This window comes from Pipistrellus hanaki (assembly GCF_964339955.1).
Source record: "Pipistrellus hanaki genome assembly, chromosome: 3".
NCBI classification, from domain to species: Eukaryota; Metazoa; Chordata; class Mammalia; order Chiroptera; family Vespertilionidae; genus Pipistrellus; species Pipistrellus hanaki.
The window spans coordinates 156,651,655-156,673,951 of record NC_140505.1 but is presented as its reverse complement, the minus strand read 5'-3'; the positions used below and the strand labels follow the sequence as shown (position 1 = coordinate 156,673,951).

Below are 22,297 nucleotides of genomic sequence, written 5' to 3'. Positions count from 1 at the left end.
TTCTGTTTCGATGTGGGACTGAAATTCTGATGAACTGTTGCTTCTTGCTTCCGCCCATCCCTGGATTAGGTTGGAATGCCTGTGAAACCTTGGTCTTCTGCGGAGTTGTCCTCGCCAAGGAAGCATTCTTTAGTTCTGCTATCACTGTGATTATATTCTGCATTGTCACTGCTTTCCCAGGACTCTGACTTCCTTACAGTCATCCTGGGTGTTTCTGCTACCCCTCCCCCCACTTCAAAAGCTTAGCCAGGGTCATTCTCACCCACTGGTTCTGCTAAATAGTTAGTAATCCTTCGCCTTTACTGAGTATTTACAATGGGTTAGGTGTCCAAATACTTTACATGGTATAACTCATCGAATCCCCAGCAGCTCTATCAGGTAGATATTATTATTATTTCACATTTCAGGTGCAGAAATTGAGACCCGGAGGATTTAAGTATATTGCCCAGGATTGCAGAGTAAGTAGCAGAATCAGGGTTTGAACCCAGGGAGACTGGCCTCCAGAGCTTTTACGCTTTTCATCTTTCATGAATGCCTGCTAGATGTTTGGATGTGGTGCCATGTCTGTGAAGTGCTGATGTCTGCACTTGAACTTCTGTAGGGAGGGAGTGTGGAATACAGGCCTACTTTTGGCTTTGTGAGACTCTGAGCTCTTTCACCTAATGATTGTGTGATCTTGGCATGTCTGTCAGTCAAGAGTTCAACTCGGGGAGCAGAACCTACATGCCAGGCCTTATACCCTTTACATACCTTATTTCATACCATCCTCACAACAACCCTACGCTGGTGGTTTAGCTCATGAGGGAACAGGCTCGGGTACGCATGTTAAGAGATTCATTGAGAGGAATTGGCACATGCGAGTGTGGAGATAGGCTGAGCAGTACTGGAGTCTCAGGGCAGGCCGTGGGGAAACCCGGACGGGCACTCTTCAGCACAGGCCGAAGTGGCTGTCACTGGCGGAGTTTCTTCTTCAGGGAAGCCTCTGCTCTGTGTATACGTTTCAGTTGACTGACTCAGGCCCGCCCATATCTAGGACACTATCTAGACCAGCAGTCGCTGACTGGTGGTCCGTGGACCACAGGTGGTCTGTGAGGTCTGAAAGGTTTGCAACCGCTGACCCGGATTCTCCCTCGTGAAGGTCAACTGATGATGGACTTTAATCACATCTACCAAATACCATCACCGCAATACTTTGGTTTGTGGTTGATTGGGTAACTGAGGGCTGTAGCTGAGCCACAGCAAAAAGACCATCACAGTTTTTTTTTATTCTCTGAGCCTCTTTCCTCATATGCTAAACCACCACCATAGGGTTGTGGTGACAACTGTGTGAAATAAGGTGTGTAAAGGGAGTGCCTGGCCTGGAAGGACTCAGTAAAAGGTCGTGTAATTGGTGGTGGGGAGTCGGGGCCGGAGGGGTAGCCCAGCAGCAATGGCCGTGGTCTTGCCCACAGTAGTGACTTCAGTCTCATTGCTGCCACCCTCCTTCCTGGTCATTCTGGTTTGCTGAGGCGGTTGGCTTCCTGACTGCTATTTCTGCCTCAACTCTCTTCTCATCCATCTTCAGTTTTTCCCCTCAAGGCTGCAATGGAGGCCTCGCTGCTCTCCAACTTTGAAAGAACGTCTTACTTAAATTGAGACACACAGCGTTTATAGCTTTCCTCATTACATCAGAGCAATACTACCACTCCACCTCCAAATGGTGCCCACACCCCCTCACTTGCTAAATGCTAGTGGGAGGGCTGCCTTCTCCAGTGGCATTGATTTAAAAAAATCCCAGCTCTCTTTTTAGGGTTTTTTCCAAAGAGGGATTTTTTTTTATCTTCCAGAGTAAAACGAGTTTCTTTTTTTTTCTTTTTTTCCCCCAAAATCCAAACATATTTAAAAGGCAATATCTAGTTATAATTGAATCAAATCATAAATAAGAAAACAGCCAAGGAAATCTTTCCCTTTCCCACTCCATCAGATGAGAAACCATGTGTGCATACGTGAATGAACTTAGGAACTGTTCTTATCTATAGGAACATCCTCTTTGGCATTGGCATGTGAATGGTCCACGTAACCTCGACACTTCAACATTTTGCACTAGATTTTACTCACTGATGTGCATAATTGCAACCATTTCCCAATAATCGTGCTCCTCCCGTCCACTTCATTGCACTGCCTGCAGTGCTCGAGCCTGGAGTAAAACCTGGAACTCCAGGATCCACAGGAGGACCTATTAGATTTTAACTCTCATGAAGGAGCAGTCTCTGTGGCCGCTGTCATATTCCCAGCCCCTGTGGCACAGTGTCTGCTTCGTAGTAACCTGAAGAACATGTACTGGTGATGTGCAGGACACTACGGGGATCACAGTTGACAAGTTTCACTCACCGGCTATCTAAATATGGGAATAGACTGGCTCTTTTCCCTACCATCTTCTTTCTACCTAGTTGTGCTGCAAACTGGAGACCTGTCTTTTGAGTTCATTCTGAAGTTTCCAAGTCGTAAACTTCCTGTTTGTCTGTGTTCAGCTTCTCCCATTGACACCCATCCCATTGGTTTGTGTTCCATCCCGAACGAACGCCACGCCCTCAAGAGCAGATAGGGAGAGCCTTATACCTACTGTGCGGGAGAGCCGGGGCACCTGCTCCTTGTAAGGCCATTGCTGGGACATAGTCTGGTGGGAGTGGTATAAGCAAGTCCTCCTCTTACCTCACATGTGCTCGGAGATATATGTGGTTTTGCACTGAGTAAGCCTGGGGAATACCGGGCCCCTCCTCGCTTAGCGGGAAGAATGTGTCATATGGGTAACCAGATCCCTTCTGGCTCACTGTAAGCCATGAGGCCCAGTGGCCCTGCGTCAGGGAGCACAGCCTAATCCCCGAGGCTCTCTGACACCCTTGCATTGTCCGCAGCCTGGCCACCTTCTCCGGCCCAAACCAGCTCAGTGTCCCTGTGTGCTGAGTGTTCGAGTCCATTCTCACCACTCTCGTCGCATCCCTGGTGTCAACCTTTGGCTTTCCTCTGTAACACTTACTTGGATTCTCACTTCGCCTCCATATTGTTTGGTCACAGGGAGTAACTTCCCTGCTGTTTCTTTCCTTGGCTTTTTTGTTGTTGTTGTTGTTCAACATGCCAGTGAGACATTTGATTTGAAAATGTATATGTCATGCTGGTCACTTTTGCAGATGGCATATTTTGAGGAGTCGTAGTCTGTTAGATATAATGCGAATGCAAAAAGATGCTGAGAGGGTGACACAGAAGGAGATTAAACTTAAAAAGAAAAAAAAAAAGAAAAAGCAAGCACCTATGAACAAAAAAAAATGCACATGTATGAAATGATAAAGAGGGGGCTTAACACCAGCCTAAAGGAAAGACAGATTTGGGAAGAGACTGTATGGGAGTCAAGAGACTGCCCAGTAGTCCCTCTTCCTGAAAAAGGGCAGATGCCCCAACCAGCTGTCTTGGAAAGCGAGGGAGTTATATTAGACCATTTATAATGTCAGCTACAGTTCTAAAATTATATAAATGAATGAATCAACTGTGTAAAGGCCCAATGTATAAAGTAAAAGCTAATGCAGTCTTACAGCTGTAAGATAATGAATGTATAATCAAAACATTATCAGTAAAAGTTCTCTCTGTGGACTAGACAACTCCTGATGCTATACTCCAATCACACCACACAGCAAGGGATTTTTAGCCAACATATAGCTGAAAGAGAGCAACCAGATAGCGACAAAGCATCGTGTGGGTAAAATTTGAAAGAATCACATGGTTTGGTTTAGGAGAAAGAGTAAATTAGGGCAAAAATGTGGGATAATATGGTTGTCAAAGCTCGAGGAGTTATATACTATATATACACGAGAAGGTAAAACTTCTTTGAAAAAAGTCCAGATTTACAGATTAATTTTTTTTTTAATCAGGAGATGCATTTTCTGACACCCAACTGATAATGTACTCATTGATTCAACAACAGGATGTCATTTTTAATGACGACATAGGATTTTACTGAATGCTTTTGTTTTGCCTTCTGTTCACAGTGTTCTTTTGGCCTGAAATACTCATGTTAAAAATGTCTTTAAATGTTATTCCCTCCCCCTAAGTGGCCTTTCCTCTGTGTCCTGCAGCATAAACTTGTTACCTCCCTGTGGGTCCAAGTTCATTCTGTATTTCGTTTATATGTCTTTGTACCTACACAGGCATAAACCATATAGTACAGGATTATATGCTTCTTGAAAACAAGTACTAGATTATAATCTTTTAAAACACACCCTTTACCTAGCTTAGACTCTTAATAAATACTGTGAAATAATAGGGTATTTTTCATCTCGGCTCAGGAAAAGCTTTTTTTATAACTTGTGTATAGTACTATCTGCAAAGGTTTTTTTTTTGTTTTTTTTAAATATATTTTATTGATTTTTTACAGAGAGGAAGAGAGAGGGATAGAGAGTTAGAAACATCGATGAGAGAGAATCATCAACCAGCTGCCTCCTGCACACCCCCCACTGGGGATGTGCCCGCAGCCCAGGCACATGCCCTTGACCGGAATTGAACCTGGGACCCCTCAGTCCGCAGACCGACGCTCTACCACTGAGCCAAACCGGTTTCGGCTGCAAAGGTTTTTTCTTTTTTTTCTTCTTTTTTTTTTTTTCAGTAGTGCCAAGCAATACTTTATTTCTATCTCATATGTGACTCAGCATCTTCAAGCACTGTGCCAGTGGAAGGGAACAATGCTCGGTTTCCACTGTAATGCATTAGCACAGACCTCTGAAACCATTACTGCTTGTCCTTCTGGAAAGCCAATTTAGACTGCCAATCCTACGTCACACAGTGCCCTTCTCCCAACAGATGATCAGTGAATCTTCTCTTTATGGGAGAAAAATAGTAAAAATGAAGTAATGGTCGGAAGCGGCCTCTTTGTTGTGAAATGGGTACAGTAGGACACTGCGTATTCCTTATTGTAGAATTTCACCTTCCCAGCAGCCCAGGAAGGCGAACCTGGAAGTTTCTGTGTCATCCCTCCTTCAGACTCTCTTTCGAATGTCCAGGGTAATGAAATGAAATGCCACTCATCCTACCGACAAACTCCAAACACGGACTGTGTGTCAGGCACCGTGCTAAGATCCGGGGATAAAAGGTAACATGGTCCCCAAAGCTCTCTGATACATGGATTTGCAGCCAGAAGAGCAGCTCATACATCTTCCCTCTGCCTCTTCTCCAGTTGATTCCATGAGCTGAACGCCATTTGGAATTTTGAAGATCAGGACCTTAATGAAGTAATAAAGAGTACCAGAAACAGCACAAACGAAGGCTCTGAGAAGGACTGCATCACTTCTGTGGTATTCTTGACAAACATGCTTAACCTGAATTTAGTCAGGAGGAAACATCTGACAAACACACTGGAGGATATTCACAAATCTCCAAGACAAAGGGAAAGGAAGGCTGAGGAACTGTTACAGTTTAATGGAAACTGAGGGCACATAACAGACACTAAATGTATTGTGTGATCCTGGATTGGTTCCTGGACCTGCAAAAAGACATTAGGGAGCAACTGGAACAATTGGAACAAGGTCTGTAAGTTAGATAGTAATACTAGAGGGTGGGGCAAAAGTAGATTTACAGTTGTTTGGATAGAAAATAACACCACAATCCTATATAATAAAAGAGTAATATGCAAATTAACCATCACTCTGCTGCACCCACCAACCATGCCCACTAGCCATGCCCACTAGCCAATCAGGAGTAAGTATGCAAATTAACCCAACCAAGATGGCTGTGGCCACGGAGAGAGCAGGAGGGAGGCTTGGGTTTTCCTGTGATGGAGGAAGCCAAGCTTTCCACACACCCTGGCTGGTCCAGGCCACCACTCCAGGCTACAAAGTTTCAATTGTAGAAGATAAATAAATCCCAGATACTAGGGCACATGTGTCAAACACAAGGCCCGCGGGCCAAATCCAGCCCGCCAGGCCTTGCAATGTGGCCCGCACCGCGCTGTCATCACTGCACTCCGCTGTCAGTTTATGACATTGTCAGTTTATGACTGTTCAGTAAACCATTCGGCCCGCGATTTAGGCTGGATTTTAGATTTTGGCCCCTTCTCTGATTGAGTTCGACACCCCTATACTAGGGCCTCCACTTGGGTCCCGTGGGGGCATGGCCGGCCTGCAAACCACCACAAGCCCCTTTCCCAGGCCACCCCATGCCCCAAGGGAACACCCTCCCCCGCCCCCCCTGATCCGGGACATCCTTCAGGGCAAACCAGCTGGCCCCCACCCATGCACCAGGCCTCTATCCTATCTAATAAAAGAGTAATATGCAGATTGATCATCCCTCCAACACACAAGATGGCTGCCCTCATGTGGTCAAAGATCCTGCCTCCATGTGGACACAAGATGGCCAGCAGGTGAAGTCAGTTGGGAGGGACCAGGCCAGCAGAGGAGAGACGTTGGGGGTGACCAGGCCTGCAGGGAGGGCAGTTAGGGTGATCTGGCCTGCAGGGGAGGGTAGTTAGGGGTGACCAGGCCTGCAGGGGAGGGCAGTTAGGGGCAATCAGGCTAACAGGGGAGTGGTTAGGGGTTGATCAGGCTGGCAGGCAGAAGTGGTTAGGGGCAATCAGGAAGGCAGGCAGGCGAGCAGTTGGGAGTCAGCAGTCCTGGATTGTGAGAGGGATGTGTGACTGCCCTCGAGGGGTCTCAGATTGGAGAGGGTGCAGGCTGGGCTGAGGGACAACCCCCTTCCTTGTGCATGAATTTCGTGCACCGGGCCTCCAGTATATATATAAAAAGCCAGTGACTGGAACACTGTAACAACCAGAATGACTGGTCACTATGATGCCCACTGAAGCCAGTGAACCAGCTCCATCAGGGGGTGGGACCAGCCGGCCAATCTCCCACGGCCTTCCCCCACAGCCAGTCCTGCCCCTGATAAGCCAGCAGCCCAGGCCGGCCCCACCCTTCACCCCCCCACCCGCTCAATAGGGGGCAGGGCCAGCCAGCTAAACTGTTGCAGCCCCATCCTTGATGGGCCCCCACCACCCCAATCAGCCTGCAGCACCTCCCTCACCTAGCGTGCCCCACCCCCCCAGATCCAACCACCCACCCTGATCAGGGGCAGGGCCAGCTGGGTAACCACCCATTGCCCCTCCCCCCAGCCGGCCCTGGCTGGCCAACCTCCCACCATCTCCTCCTCCTGACAGGCCCAGCCCCGATCTGCCCCAATTGGGGCTGGGCCGGCTGGACCCCACCTGTGCATGAATTCGTGCACTGCACCTCTAGTTTAAAATAAAACCACAGACTTCCTTTGTAAAACAGTTTCTTTGTTCGGTCTAAATTCTGAATTGTTTTACTGAGTGTTAAATAGCATGTATTATCGGGCCTAGTAATAATTAATGTCGTTTTTAAACATTCGTTTAAAATCTTGCTTGGCGTTGACTTGTATTGACATAACCTTCAAACACGTGGTATCTACAGAACGTGTGAAGTGCAATTAACAAGTTTTTCTTGAAAAAGTTTGTGTTTGGTTTGGTTTTTGTTGCAAAACTAGGGCTAAGAAGATGGCGGATGAAGAGCATATTCGGCACTGCATGCTTTACGAGTTCCAATTAGGAAGAAAAGCAAGTGAGGCTGCAAAAAACATCTGTAGTGCTCTTGGTCAAGATGCAGTTAGCGCCAGAAAAGGCCAGCGTTGGTTTGAGAAATTTCGCGAGGGAAATTTTTCGTTAGATGACAAGAGTGGTCGAGGCTGTGTGTCCAATTTTGATCAAGAAGCTCTTCAAGCTCTTTTGGTGCAAAATCCTCAAATTACCCAACAAGAGCTTGCGACAACTTTAAATTGTTCACAAAAAACAATTTCCAATCAATTGCGTGCACTTGGCAAAGTCCAAAAGTTTGGAAAATGGGTTCCTCATGAGTTGACCGACAACAACCGTAATCAAAGAGTCACAATTTGCAGTTCACTCCTCTCTCGTCAAAACCGTTTGCTGTTTTTAGAGCAAATTGTTACCGGAGATGAAGAATGGGTGCTGTATGTTAATTTGAAAAGGCGGCCTCAATGGTTGGACAAAAATGAGGCTCCGCAGCCCACACCAAAACCTGACTTGCATGCGAAAAAAGTGATGTTGTGTGTTTGGTGGAATTTTAAAGGAATTCTTCATTATGAACTTTTACCATCTAACCAAACCATTACAAGTGCAGTGTATAGTGCCCAATTGGAAAGGTTAGCCCAAGCTTTAAGAGAAAAAGAACCCGCGTTGATTAATCGGAAGGGTGTAATTCTTCACCATGATAACGCACGACCGCATACTGCAAGAATCACTGCTGAAAAACTGTGCCAGTTGGAATGGGAAGTTCTCCCTCAACCTGCATATTCTCCTGATATTGCCCCTTCCGATTACCATTTATTTCGTTCTTTGCAAAACTTTCTTCTTGGAAAAAAATTTAATAATGAAGAATGCCTCAAAAATGCATTGACCGAATTTTTTGCATCAAAATCACAAGAATTTTACAACAGAGGGATTAAAATGCTTCCTGAGCGTTGGGCACAAGTAGTAGAAAACAACGGCAACTATATTGTTGATTAAATTTTGTTGTATTGTTTAAATAAATTCGATTTAAAAAAGTATTAGAAAACGGCATTAATTATTACTAGACCTAATACCTTCATCATTGAGAAGTGACCCAGTTTGGTGAGGAAAACAAACTATGAAATTACAGCCTCCAAAATGAGTTATATAAAAGCAGAGCTGGCCGGGACCGGTTTGGCTCAATGGATAGAGCGTCGGCTTGGAGACTGGGGGGTCCCGGGTTCGATTCCGGTCAAGGGCATGTACCTTGGTTGCGGGCATATCCCCGGTGGGGGGTGTGCAAGAGGCAGAGGATCGATGACTCTCTCTCATTGATGTTTCTAACTCTCTCTCTCCCTTCCTCTCATAACAAAATCAATAAAATATATTTAAAAAAAAAAAAAAAAAAAAGCAGAGCTGAATTTCAGTTTCTAACATACAGTCTCATCTCCTAAGTAAGTATATGTGGAGACCGAAAGTAAATTAAACTGTAAAAAAATTAAATCTTTGTACACCTGAAACTAATATGTTATTTACCAATTTTACCTAAAAAACAAACAAACAAACAAACAAACAAAAAAAACACCAGAAATCTTTACTCTTTAAATTAGGAATCACCTTCTAACAAATAAAAATCCACTCCATGAAGGTTGGGTTGTTTCCAAAGAACTAATTGGTCCCACTAAGCCCATATTTCTCCTTTGTTTTACAGAAAACACTCTGTTTTGAATACGCTTTTACTGATGTAACCAGACTTCACAGAACAAGGCTAGTTATGGGGCAGTACTCCACCCATTAGGGGACATAAAGACCCTTAGAGCTTCAGATTTTGATTTTGTGAAAAGAAGAATATTATTTTATTCTGTTTGTTTACAGATAGTCCATTTCTTATTTTAAAGGTTAATAAGGAAGTAGGATTGAAACTTGTGAAGATCATGCCCCCTAAAATGAGAGGCAGAAAAGAAAATATTTTATTTCTATTTTGAACTCCCGAGGGGGAAAGTGTATTTGAGGGTGGAGGGATGGGAGGGAGGGGTTTGATATTTTATATGCTAGAGTGTACTATGGTTCAGTGCTAGTGAATTTTTCCTATTGATTGGCTATCAATAAGAAATTCCCATTTTTCTGTGGAGATAGAAGGTGTTCTGCCATTCAAACTTTTTTGACCCATCCTTGCTTGTATTTCTTTTGTGAGATAGGATGAAGTCTAGGAGTTGAAACCATAATTAATGGCATGTGGTATTTGGTGATTGCAAATAGGTCCCATTTAGAAGTTTTGGGATATCATTACTTAATAGAAACTTAATTCCCAAGTGGACAGCAATCATTGGCCAACAATTATTTTTCCCCAGCAACTATCCAGGAATTTATAGCCAGGCTAAGAAGTAGAACATGAATTCCTTATAAATTCCCTATGTGTCTGTCCCTCACTGATCAAATTTCTTCTCCCAGAATAAATTCTGATTTTTGTGTTAACTGTTCCCTTGCTTTTCTGTAAAGTGTAGCAATCTCTTTAGATATTGTTTTAAAAAGTTTTGATTAGTTTTACCAATTTAACTTAAACATTTTAAAAAACATGTTGTGTTTTTGGCTGTGACTTACTCCCCGGCATTATTTTGGGATTCATCAGTGTTAATATCAGTATTTCATTCATTTTTATTGCTGTTAGTATTCTGTTCAGTGAATAAACAATTTATCCATCTGTTGATGGAAATTAATTTCCAGTTTTCTCAGGTTTTAATTTCTGTTGTTCAGTTACAAGCAGTGCTGTTAATACATTTCTTGCATATGTCTCCTAAAATATATTAAGGATTTCTTCAAGTACCTAGCAGTGGCATGCTGAAAAATGTCTGCATGTGTTCACCCGTCTTAGGAAATGCAAAAATAGGTTTCCAAAGTGGTGGGAGCAGTTTACAGTCTCACCAGCATAGCGTGATTTCCCCATTACTCCACATCCTCACATTTGTTATCAACATTCTTCAATCGTAGCCATCGATCAGATGGGTATGTAGTAATACCACTATTACTTTGGGTCTTCCTGAATTAGTAATGAGATTGGAGATATTTTCATTTGTGTATTGATAGTTGGAATTTCTTTTTTGGAGTGCCCATTAAAATCTTTTATTCAGTTTTCTATTGGTTCATTATATTAAAGGCGTTGTTTATGTGCTCTAGGTTTTTTTTTTGTTTATGTGCTTTTATGTGCGTTGTTTATGTGCTTTTGCTGTTTACATGTATGTCAAAATATATGACTTGTAGTTTCATTCTCTTTATGTTGCCTTTTGATCAACATTTACTAATATTAAACCAGGCTTGCATTCCTGGGATATAGCTATCTTGGTCACGATGGGTTATTGTTCTTATTATTTATGAATTTTGTTTGCTGATATTTTGTTAAGATTTTTGTATCTGTTCATAAATGAGATAGATTTTAATATCTATATTATATAAGCTTTGTAAAAAAGAGTGTTAGGGGTTGAGAGAGGAGATTAAGCGAGGAAAGAGAGAGACACATCGATTTGTTGTTCCATTTATCGATGCATTCATTGGTTGTGACTGGAGATTGAACCCACAACCTTGGCTATCGGGATGATGCTCTAATCCAGTGGTGGGCAAACTCATTAGTCAACAGAGCCAAATATCAACAGTACAATGATTAAAATTTATTTTGAGAGCCAAATTTTTTAAACTTAAACTTCTTCTAACACCACTTCTTCAAAATAGACTCACCTAAGCCGTGGTATTTTGTGGAAGAGCCACACTCAAGGGGCCAAAGAGCTGTATGTGGCTCGCGAGCCGCAGTTTGCCAACCACGGCTCTAACCAACTGAGCTACCAGGCCAGAGCAAGTTTTTATTTCTTTTTGCTTCAGTTTTGTTAGTTAAAATTCTCTGGCAATTTTTAAAATTTATTTTCAAACCTTTAGAATAATGTTGTTCATGAGATTTTATTTTATTTTTCAAATCTCTAGGTCATCTAAAATTATGACTTCATGCTTATTTCTATTTTTATTTGTTTATACCCTCATTTTCTCTTGAAAAATCTTGCCATAGAGTTATTAGATTTTCTATCTTTGGAAGAATACGTTTAGATATTTTGACACATACTTGCTTGTATTTCTATTTATTTCTGGTGTTATTTTAATTTCCTTTCTCCTAGTTCTTTGAATTTAATTTACTAATCTATTTCTAATTTCTGAAGTTATTAGCTCATTACATTTTAGCCTTTCTTTTTTTAAAAAAATATTTAGGGTTAAAATTTCCCTCTAAATAGTGCTTTCACTGTCTCTACATGTTTTCATGTATGATTTTTTATTATTTAGTTCAAAACATTTTACAATTTTACATGGAATTCTTTCTGGTCCCAAAAGTTAATTATGTATTTCTTAATTTTATATGATGTAAGTTTTTTTCTACTTATTACTGCTATCTGATAATTACACTGTAGTCAGAAAATGTTTTATGTATAATATCAATCTTTTGAAATTGTTGAGATTTACTTTGTTTTGGTCCAGTATACTGTCAATTTTTATAAATGCTTCATGGGTTCTCTAAAACAACACGTGATTTAGAATGGCCTCTGTGTGTTTATTATATTAAGCTTGTTCATTGTGTGGATTAGATCTTTTATGTCATTATTCTTGAATGCTCAAACTATCAGTTACTGATAGGGATATATTAAAACTCTCCCACTGTTATAGATTGATTACACTCTCCTTATAAAATATTGCTGATATGTTTTCAACATATAATTCAGGATACAAATGAGTTTAAACTTGTTATATGCATTTTAATATGTGAAGGATGCTCATATTTGAGCTATAGGTTATTTTTAGCTAGTGATTCTGATTTTTATATTTTATAAAACATGTAAGAAAGCACACTTTAGACAAAAGCACACTTTAGACAAAAAGGGTTTTACTGTCAAATTTATTGATTTAGGGTTTAAAATATTCTTGTCCCTTGACCCTGTCAAGTCATTTCTGGGAAGCTTTTCAAAAGAAATAACCAGTAGATTAAAAGCTTTATGTGCCACAATACATATTTGTGATGGTGAAAAATAAAAAACACATTCTCACAGCAGCAGAGTAGTTAAGAAGCTATCTACATGATGGTGTATTATGCAGCCATTACAATAATTTTATAAAGAATTTATAACAACAATGTAAAGTTATCACAATGATGAATAAATACAACAGTATACATGATGCTTTCAATTACTTTAATGATAACTATAGGATATTCTGAAAGGAAATCTCTAAATAGTAACATTGGTCTGTGAAATTTGGTATTCCCCCTTCCTTTCTACTTTCTTTGTGTTTTCCATGTTTTCTTCAATATTCTTTTTTTTTTTTTTTTTTGCAATTAGATTGAGAAAATAAATTTAAAAGTCTGGACTAACAAATACATTTCTAATATTTACATGTACACAATTATTCTTTCTATGCTATGTTGTTTAGTTGATATTTTTAAGACAGAAAAAAAAAAGCATTTAAAATGTGTGATATGGATATATATAAAGTAAAAGTTAACGTTTAAAATTGGGTATTTTATTGTGCTTTTATCTTTTTATATTTTAGTAGTGGCCCGGTGCACAAAATTTGTGTGTTTGTGTGTGTGGGGTCTCTCGGCCTGCACCTTCTCACAATCTGGGAGCCCTTGGGGAGTGTCCGGGGGGGTGGTGGGGCTGGAGGAGAGCGGGCATAAGTCCTCAGTTGGACATCCTTAGTGCTGCCACAAAGGTGGGAGAGGCTCCCACTACCACCGCTGTGCTCACCAGCCATGAGTCCGGCTTCTCTTTGAGTGGCACTTCCCCTGTGGGAGTGCACTGACCACCAGGGGGAAGCTCCTGCATTGAGTGTCTGCCCTCTGGTGGTCAGTGCTCATCATAGCAACCAGTCATTCTGCTGTTCAATCTATTTGCATATTAGCCTTTTATTATATAGGATTGTGCTTTATCTTTTTACCTCTCATAGGTAATGTATGGATAGAAGACAACCAGTTCATTGCTCCGATGGTTTCCAATCATATGAGCACATGGGCAAAACCAATAACGGTTGGATCCTTCAGCCCACACGTGAGAGAGTTCCCAAGAAAACGAAAAGAAAGTGATTTGGATCTATCCCAGTAAGTGACTTTGTTCCTTTAACCCCATTAAATCTTTGACTCTAGGGACAAAAAAGAACAAGATTACTTTTTAAAACATTAACTTCATTTATTAGATGTGGTAGCATTTGGATAGGGGCAATTATTTATCCATCCAACTGCCACCTCTGTCATTGACTGAACTCGCACTTTTCAGTCCAGATCTGAAGGTTATTAGATATTCAGGAGGGAAGAAAACAACCTAAGGTTAATTTGTTTAATGTTTATGGTCACAGCGAAAGACTTGTCTTCCTAATTTGCTTCTCACCTTACTCATCATTTTTGTGGCATCCTTCCTAGACTCGGGGCATGAAAACCAGTCAATAGATATGAAATTGATTTCGTCGAGGGAGCCTCAGAATATTAGATATTTGTAAACAAAGAAGAATGTATAAGAATGTTTATCCTTCTCTGTTGGTTTTGAATGGAAAATTGGTTCTTTGAAGGGCTTATTGATGAAGATTCCCTGGAATGTAGTCATTAAGCATTTATTGAGTACCTATTATGTAACACCTAGTAGACTAGGAGGGAGAGATACAGATAAGACCCCAGAAACTTGTACAAATGGAAAATGTACAAATAATTATTACGCATCATAAGAACCTCTATACTAGAGATCCTAGGTATTATGGCAACAAAGAAAGTTGGGGATTTAAATAATACTGGGATCAGGAATGAAGGACAGCTTTCTAGAGATGTTGAGATACACTACATTTTAAATGAATAATGGGAATAAGCGATTCGGAGCAAGAGTAGAGAAGATGCTTGGAAAGCACACTGATGATCTGGAAACAAGTGGTTGTCACATAGAGCAGAGGGTGCACGTGGAGGAGGGTGAGCTATGACTTGAAGGATAAATGTGGATTAGATCCTGAAGGTCATTGAACAAAAGAATCTCAAAATTGTCTCGAATGTGGTTAAGAAAAATGGAAGGATTTTTAAACATGAGAACTTTTCTTCCAATTACACTTATTAAAATTTTTTGCCTTTGTACTTTAAAAACTTTTTTATTGCAGTAAAATTTATTGTAGTAAAATATTTAACATAAAATTTATCGTTTAATCATTTAGTGTACAGTTCAGTTGCATTAGTCCCACTTAATGTTCAACTGTCAGCATTGTCTATTTCTAAAACTTTTTCATCATCTCAGTCTGAAACTCTGTACCCTTCCTATCTATACAAGAGTAATATGCAAATAGACCACACCTCTGCCACACTCACAAGCCACACCCACCAGCCAATCAGGGGTGAGTATGCAAATTGACCCAATCAAGATGGCTGCGGCCACGGAGAGAGCAGGAGGCTTGGGTTGCCCCTGGCAATGGAGGAAGCCAAGCTTTCTGCCTGCCCTGGTGGTCCTAGGCCTCCGCTCAAGCTACAAAGTTTTAATTATAGAAGATAAATCCCAACAAAAATGGAGGCAGCCACGGAGAAAGCGGAGGCTTGGTTCTGCTCAAGGCTACAAAGTTTCAATTATAGAAAATAAATGAATTCCAGATAGTAGGATCTCAGCTTGGGTCACTGGGGTGTGTGGCTGGCCTGCAAACCATTGCAGGCCCCTCATCCAGACTGCCCCAATCCCCAAGAGAACCCCCACCCTGATCCAGGACACCCTTCAGGGCAAACCAGCTGGCCCCCACATGTGCACCAGACTTCTATCCTATCTAATAAAAGGGTAATATGCAAATTGACCATCAGTCCAACACACACGATGTCTGCCCCCATGTGGACACAAGATGGCCGCCACAAGATGGCCAGCAGGGGAGGGCAGTTGGGAGGGACCAAGTCTGCAAGAAAGGGCAGTTGTGGGCAATCAGGCCAGCAGGGGAGGGCAATTGGGAGGGGTCTCGCTTGCAAGGGAGGGCAGTTGTAGACAAGCCTGCAGGGGAGGAAATTGGGAGCAACCGGGCCTTCAGGGAAGGGCAGTTGGGGGGGACCCAGGCCGGCAGGGGAGGGCAGTTAGGGGCAAATAGGCTGGCAGGGAGTGGTTAGGGGGTAATTAGGTTGGCAGGCAGAAGCGGTTAGGAGCAATCAGGAAGGCAGGCAAGCAAGCAGTTGGGAGCCAGCAGTCCTCGATTGTGAGAGGGATGACCTACCTGGATCGGGCCTAAACAGGCAGTCAGACATCCCGCGAGGGGTCCCAGATTAGAGAGGTGCAGGCTGGGCTGAGGGACACACAGCCCATGCACAAATTTCCTGCACCAAGCCTCTATTTAAATAATAATTCTCCATGCCCCTTTTCCCCCAGTCCCTGGTAATCTCTAGCCTACTTTCTAGCTCTATGAATTTGCCCATTCTAAATATTTCATGTAAGTACAATTATACAGTATTTGTCTCTTTGTGACTGGCTTATTTCACTTAGCCTAATGTTTTCAAATTTATTTCTTTTTAATGGTTGGATAATATTATATTGTTAGCATATATATCACATTTCGTTTATCCATTCATCTGATGATGGACATTGGGGTTGTTTCCACCTTTTTACTATTGTGAACAGTGCTTTCAAGAACATTGGTGTCCAAGTATCTGCTTTCAGTTCTTCTGGGTACATGCCTAGGAGTAGAACTCTGGGTTGTATGGTAATTTTATATTTAGTGTTTGAGAAACCACCACCCTGTTTCCCACAGTGGCTACACCATTTTACATTCCCACCAGCGATGTATAAAGATCCCCTTTCTCCACATTCTTGCTGACACTTGTTACTTTCCATTAAAAAAACAAAAAGCTATCCTAGTAGGTGATCCATTTTCAAAAGATCACTGGAAACAGCATGGAGGATGGGCGAACGGAGGAAAACCCAGCAGGTAGAAGAAACAGCTGAGAAACTCTTACTAGGAATTAGGTATTGAGAGAGTGGCCCTGGACAGGGAGGGCCTGGACAGAAAGGGACATATTATGACACATTTTAACCAGCAGGGATTCTCTGCCATCAAGAGACCAGAATCAGCTGGAGACAGAGGTGCCCTTTTTTTTTTTTTTTTTTTAAATATTTTATTGATTTTACACAGAGAGGAATTGAGAGGGAGAGAGAGTTAGAAACGTCGATGAGAGAGAAACATCGACCAGCTGCCTCTTGCACACCCCCCACTGGGGATGTGCCCGCAACCAAGGCACATGCCCTTGACCGGAATCGAACCCGGGACCCTTCAGTCCGCAGGCCGACGCTCTATCTACTGAGCCAAACCGGTCCCGGCTTATGACACATTTTAAAGATGGAATCTCTTTAGATATTATGATTGTTAGGGAGAGTAGGAAAATAAGAAGTGTCTTTGAGTTTTCTGACTTGGACGGATGGATGATGGTATCATTCCATGAGGTGGAGGGAAAGACAAAGAATTCCATTTTGGACACAATGATAATGCAACGTTTATGGGATCTTCAAGTAGTCGGTTGGATATGAGGGTTGCGGTTGGGAGAATCAGACACCACGAATGCACAGAAAGCAGGTGTGGTGATTGGCATGGGCACAGCCTCTCGGGGGCTGAGGATACTAGTGTATACTCTGGTACCGAGCCTAAATACAGCAAAGAAAGAAGGGGAATCTCACCCAAAATGTGAGAAGACCTGGCCCTACAGTGGGAGTAGTATCTCAGAAACCAAAGGAAGAAAGTTTCAAAAAGAAGAAGGTAGGGGAAGTGGCAAATCTGGAGAATGTTTTGATTGTATTTGCCTTCAATTTCATTGTCTGAGGTTGGTTCAGGGAGCAGGCCTCCATTTTGTTAAAAATGCAATGGAAGTAGTTTTCAGGGAAGCTTGCATTCTTCTTCTTTTTAAGAAAATATATTTATCTTTTACAGAGAGGAAGGGATAGAGATAGAGTTAGAAACATCAATGAGAGAGAATCATCGATCAACTGCCTCCTGCACAACTCCCACTGGGGATGTGCCCACAACCCAGATACAGTGCCCTTGACCGGAATCGAACCTGGGACCTTTCAGTTCGTAGGCCAATGCTCTATCCACTGAGCCAAACCAGTTTGGGCCATTCTTTTTCTCTCTCTCTCTCTCTTTTTTTTAAAAAATGTATTTAAATAAATGTTTAAAAAGAGATTGGAAGGAGACCCATTAATATTAACTGTGATTATTTCCAGATGAGATTATGGGTGCTTTTCCTGAATTTTCAAATGCCCCTTCAGAAAAATAACACATTTGGAAATAATTTGTTAATGTGGGAAGTATTCTATCACCCTTAGTGTATTTCACTTTGGTAGTGGTCTGGTGACTAAATTTCTAAATTAATACAAACACATGTATGCATATTTAGATATAAATATTTATACACATATATGTACATATAGTATATTTCCTAGCATAATATATTAATGTGATAATATTATTGGCAAGTGATCAAAGTTTTTTAGTTTTCAATATTTTTTATTCAGATGAATTTTTAGGCAAAACAAATTCCTTTTGATTAAAGGTCTGAGGCTTTCAATGCATTTTCAGGCTATTCTAATGCAGCTACTATAAAATTTTTGGTTAAACCATCCATTGGTTTAAAAAGAATAACTTTATTTCTATAAAATTATATTCTTAATATATTGGCATGAGATAATTTTTTAACTAGGGCACCGGTTTTTGTTGTCACGTAGTTGTGACCCTGACAGGGAAGATGTGCTTCTTGGCTTTTATAGAGCAGCTCACGTAACAGTGGAAATCATTTCAGGTCATTAGGAGCTTATGATAGTATCTGTTACTAAAGACTTAATAGGAAATTAGGTTGATTGGACTTAATCTCCTCTTTATTCTTCAAGAATTACTGAAAAGCTGTTTCATGGAGTTTGAAATTGTATCCTGCTTTTTGTAGAATGGAAGATGGTCAACAAGTAAAAATGAAGCCCTTCAGGGGCATTGAACTGTATAGATGGTCCACCCATGCACACCTTTAGCCAAAACCGAAGGTGATGTCAGGAGAATGGATTCATAAATATTAGGGTTTTCTCACCTTATGCTGTAAGAGGTAGTGATTATCAGCAACCTCTTACCTTTCTTTTCTGTTTGAATAACATTTTGGCTTACGTTTCTTTGAATTTTTTTAGAGTAGCTGTTTATTAAGAACTAGTATTTTTCAGCACTGGAAAAAACTGATTCTTGCTGTAAACAAATCGGAATTACAACACACATCTGATTAGGAATCTATTATTATGAATTTTTTGTCAATTGTTTCAACATCAACAACATTTTTTTTTTTTCCTATATGTGGCAGCATGGCCAGATCTCAGCTTTGCCTTTTCTCCATTGATTCTGTTTTATTGATATAATTCTTCCCAAACACTGACATGATTCAGAATGGCAATAACAGCATACAGGATTAAGAACCAGAGCCCTGATAAATTATTAAGCAGAAACTAGCCTCTGGATACATATATGCCTTTCTTCTTTTTAAAAGAATATATTTTATTGATTTTTCACAGAGAGGAAGGGAGAGGGATAGAGAGCCAGAAACACTGATGAGAGAGAAACATCAACCAGCTGCCTCCTGCACACCCCGCACAAGGGATGTGCCCGCAATCAATGTACATGCCTTTGACCGGAATCGAACCTGGGACCTTTCAGTCCGCAGACCAACGCTCTATCCACTGAGCCAAACTGGTTTCGGCCATATGCCTTTCTTTAATAAAATCCCCAACTAATCTGCATACCTTACTAAAAAACTGGCTATTTCGCCTTTCTCTGAGTTTCCTAGCTTCCACCATTATCCTTCATTGCTCTCTTCAGTGGCCTTGTTCTCACCTCCCTCAAAACCCTCCCTGAGAGAGAGCATAACATCCTTCCTTTGCTGTACACTCCTGGAATTAGGCATCTCTCGCTGTAACTGCTGTCTGATCTGATGGGAAATACTAGTAGAAAGAAGAGGTGACCATTCTAGCAAGAGGGTAACTATCACATTCTTTTAATCATAGAATTTTAACTAAAAATTTCCCATGAATAAGCCAAAGTATGAGTAGATAACTAAATTGTATGCAAACACACATATAATTCACATTCCATCCCGTTTACCCAAAAGTACATATTTTGTTCCAGGAGTGGCATTGCCCAAGAATGAATGGTTGGGGGGAGGTAGAGGAGGTTAGCTCCATCTGTCTCCATCAGTGCTTCTCCCCACTTCCATGTAGAAAAATTACAGTTCCTTTTATGTATTTTAAAGTTCCTATAAAAATAGATCAAGGCAGGTCTCCTACTTACTTATCTTCTTTCCCATTAGGTTCTTTCCACTAAACTTTACATACAAGTCGTAGTCTGAGTGTTGGAGGAGAAACAGACAGATGTTTACAGTTAAATATGAAGAGTAAAATAGCCTAATTAGTGAAATCTAAGATGTACAGTTCCCCCTACCTTTTATAATCTGCGAAAAATGTCTTATCATCATTGGTATTTTCCTGTTAAATTGGCAGCATTTCTCTGTCTCCTTGTAATACATTAAATATTAGTGCATCTTACAATTGATTGTGGCTTAGATTTGATGCATATAGTAGTGGCATAAAAAGTACTGAGGTAGCTAAAACTGGTTTGGCTCAATGGATAGGGCGTCTACCTGCAGACTAAAGGGTCCCAGGTTCAATTCCGGTCAAGGGCATGTACCTTGGTTGTGGGCACATCCCCGGTAGGGGGTGTGCAAGGGGCAGCTGGTCGATGTTTCTCTCTCATCGACGTTTCTAGCTCTCTATCTCTCTCCCTTCCTCTCTGTATTCCCAGAAGGCTACCTGAGCTGGACTTTGCAAAAGGAGTAGCTTTTTCCCAGGGATATAGAAGGGAAAGACTTTCTAAGCCTAGGAAAGAGCAAGGCATAGAGAAGACATGAGGGGAGGCAGTATGTTTGAGGACTGCAGGTCGTTGAGCATGCTGCTGTGTGACATTTGGAGCTGTAGAGAAAAGACAGGGAGAGGTGAAATGACTTGAAAGGATGAGGCAGAGGATGGAGAAATTTGGGGTGTCGTTAGGGAGTTTGGCCATCCTTGGGCAGTAGAGAAATGCATTTTGGCAGTTTTATGCAATGGGATTAGCTGGTTTGATTTGTTTAGAAGTAATAATTCGGGAAGTAGTGGGCAGCATAGACTAGAAAGGGAAAATACTAGAAGAAGGAACATGAGTTGAAAAGGCTTTCTGGGTTAGTGCCATGAGTTATCTCATAAGTGTCCATCAGTAGATGAGTAAATAAAAAAGCTGTGGTACATTTACACCATGGAATATATGCAGCAGTAAAAAAGGATATTTTACCATTTGAGGCAGCACAGAGGGACCTGGAGAGTATTATGCTAAGCAAAATAAGTCAGAGAAAGTCAAGTACCACATGATTTCACTCATATGTGGAATCTAAACAAAATAAACTGATGAATCTCAGAGGGAAGGCAGGAGGTGGAGGTGGGTGAATGGGTGGGAAGAGATTAACCAAAGTAGGGAAAGGTGAAGAAGCTCTCAGGGGTGATTGGGGCCAACAGCCACAGCTCGAAGCCGCTGATGGCACCAAGTGATCGGAACTGGTGCCAGGTGCTGGCAGTGGGTGTGAGTGGAGACTCTGGTGCTGGCTGCCGGTGTGAGAGGTGGCTGCCAGCCCTGATTGCCCCTCAGGAGCAGGGGGGGGGTGTGAAGAAGCCCTGAGGGGCAACTTGGGCTGGCAGCCACAGCTTGCACCCGCTAATGGCACCAAGTGATTGGAACTGGTGCCAGGTGCTGGCAGTGGGTGTGAGTGGAGACTCTGGCACCGGCTGCGGATGTGAGAGGTGGCTGCCAGCCCCGATTGCCCCTCAGGAGCAGGGGGAGATGAAGAAGCCCTGATGGGCAACTTGGGCTGGCAGCCATTGCTTGCACCTGCTGAAGGCGCTGAGTAATTGGGGCTGATACCGGCCACCGGCAGTGGGTGCAAGCAGCATTTCTAGCGCCACCAGTGGGTGTCAGTGGGACTAGTGTCTGCAGCAGGTGTAAGTGCCAGGTGGGATCATGGTGCACGTGTGGGAGCAAAGAATTTTCAGTAACCGCCAGAGGCTCTCCCTAATGATAGCAACCAGCTTCCTGGTCTGGTGCCCAAGCTCACCTGCTCCCACCATCCTGCCGTGGCCAATGCCCACCATGTTCTGAGTGTGCCCCCTGGTGGTTAGTGCACATCATAGCGGCTGGTTGTTCAGTTGTTTGGTGGTTCTGCTGTTTGGTCTATTTGCATATTAGGGATATATATATATATATGAATATATGATATGCATGACATGTGGGATGAAGGGAGAGGGTAGGCTGGAAGGAGTCAATGAGGGAAAAAGTTCATCTGTATAACTTTTAACAATTAAGATACATTTTTAAAAAGTCAGGAACTGGGTAACAAATAAACATTTAAAAGTAAGTAGCTTATGAGTAGTTATGAGGGAGTGAGATCTCTTAGGATAAAGCTATAGGGTGAGAAAAGAGTGGTGCCAAGTAGGAAATCTTTGGAGAAACCAGGGTTTAAAGATAGACGAATGTGTGGAGTAGAGAGACGAAGGGACCGAGCCGAGCAGGGAGGATGGAGGTGCTGGAGAGGTCACGAAGCCAGGCGAAGAATGACGAATGTCAGCAGTGACAAGTTCAAGACATCGCACAAGATAAGGGTGGCCCAAGGAATCTTCCCTTGCTAGAATAGTTTCAGTG

General features: G+C 42.0%; 1 protein-coding gene across 3 annotated transcripts in view; it reads left to right on the top strand.

Moving 5' to 3' along the window:
- BMAL2 (basic helix-loop-helix ARNT like 2) overlaps positions 1–22,297 on the top strand; it is a gene marked incomplete at its 5' end in the record, with an annotated part of 67,930 nt that overhangs the window by 8,917 nt on the left and 36,716 nt on the right. For 2 of the 3 annotated variants that reach the window (XM_084877240.1, XM_084877241.1), the window contains one exon: positions 13,514–13,664. In XM_084877240.1, the coding sequence (XP_084733366.1) occupies positions 13,514–13,664 (151 nt within the window). Of the gene's footprint in view, positions 1–427; positions 459–13,513; positions 13,665–22,297 lie in introns of those variants that run through there. The other variant, XM_084877242.1, reaches the window with a different exon arrangement.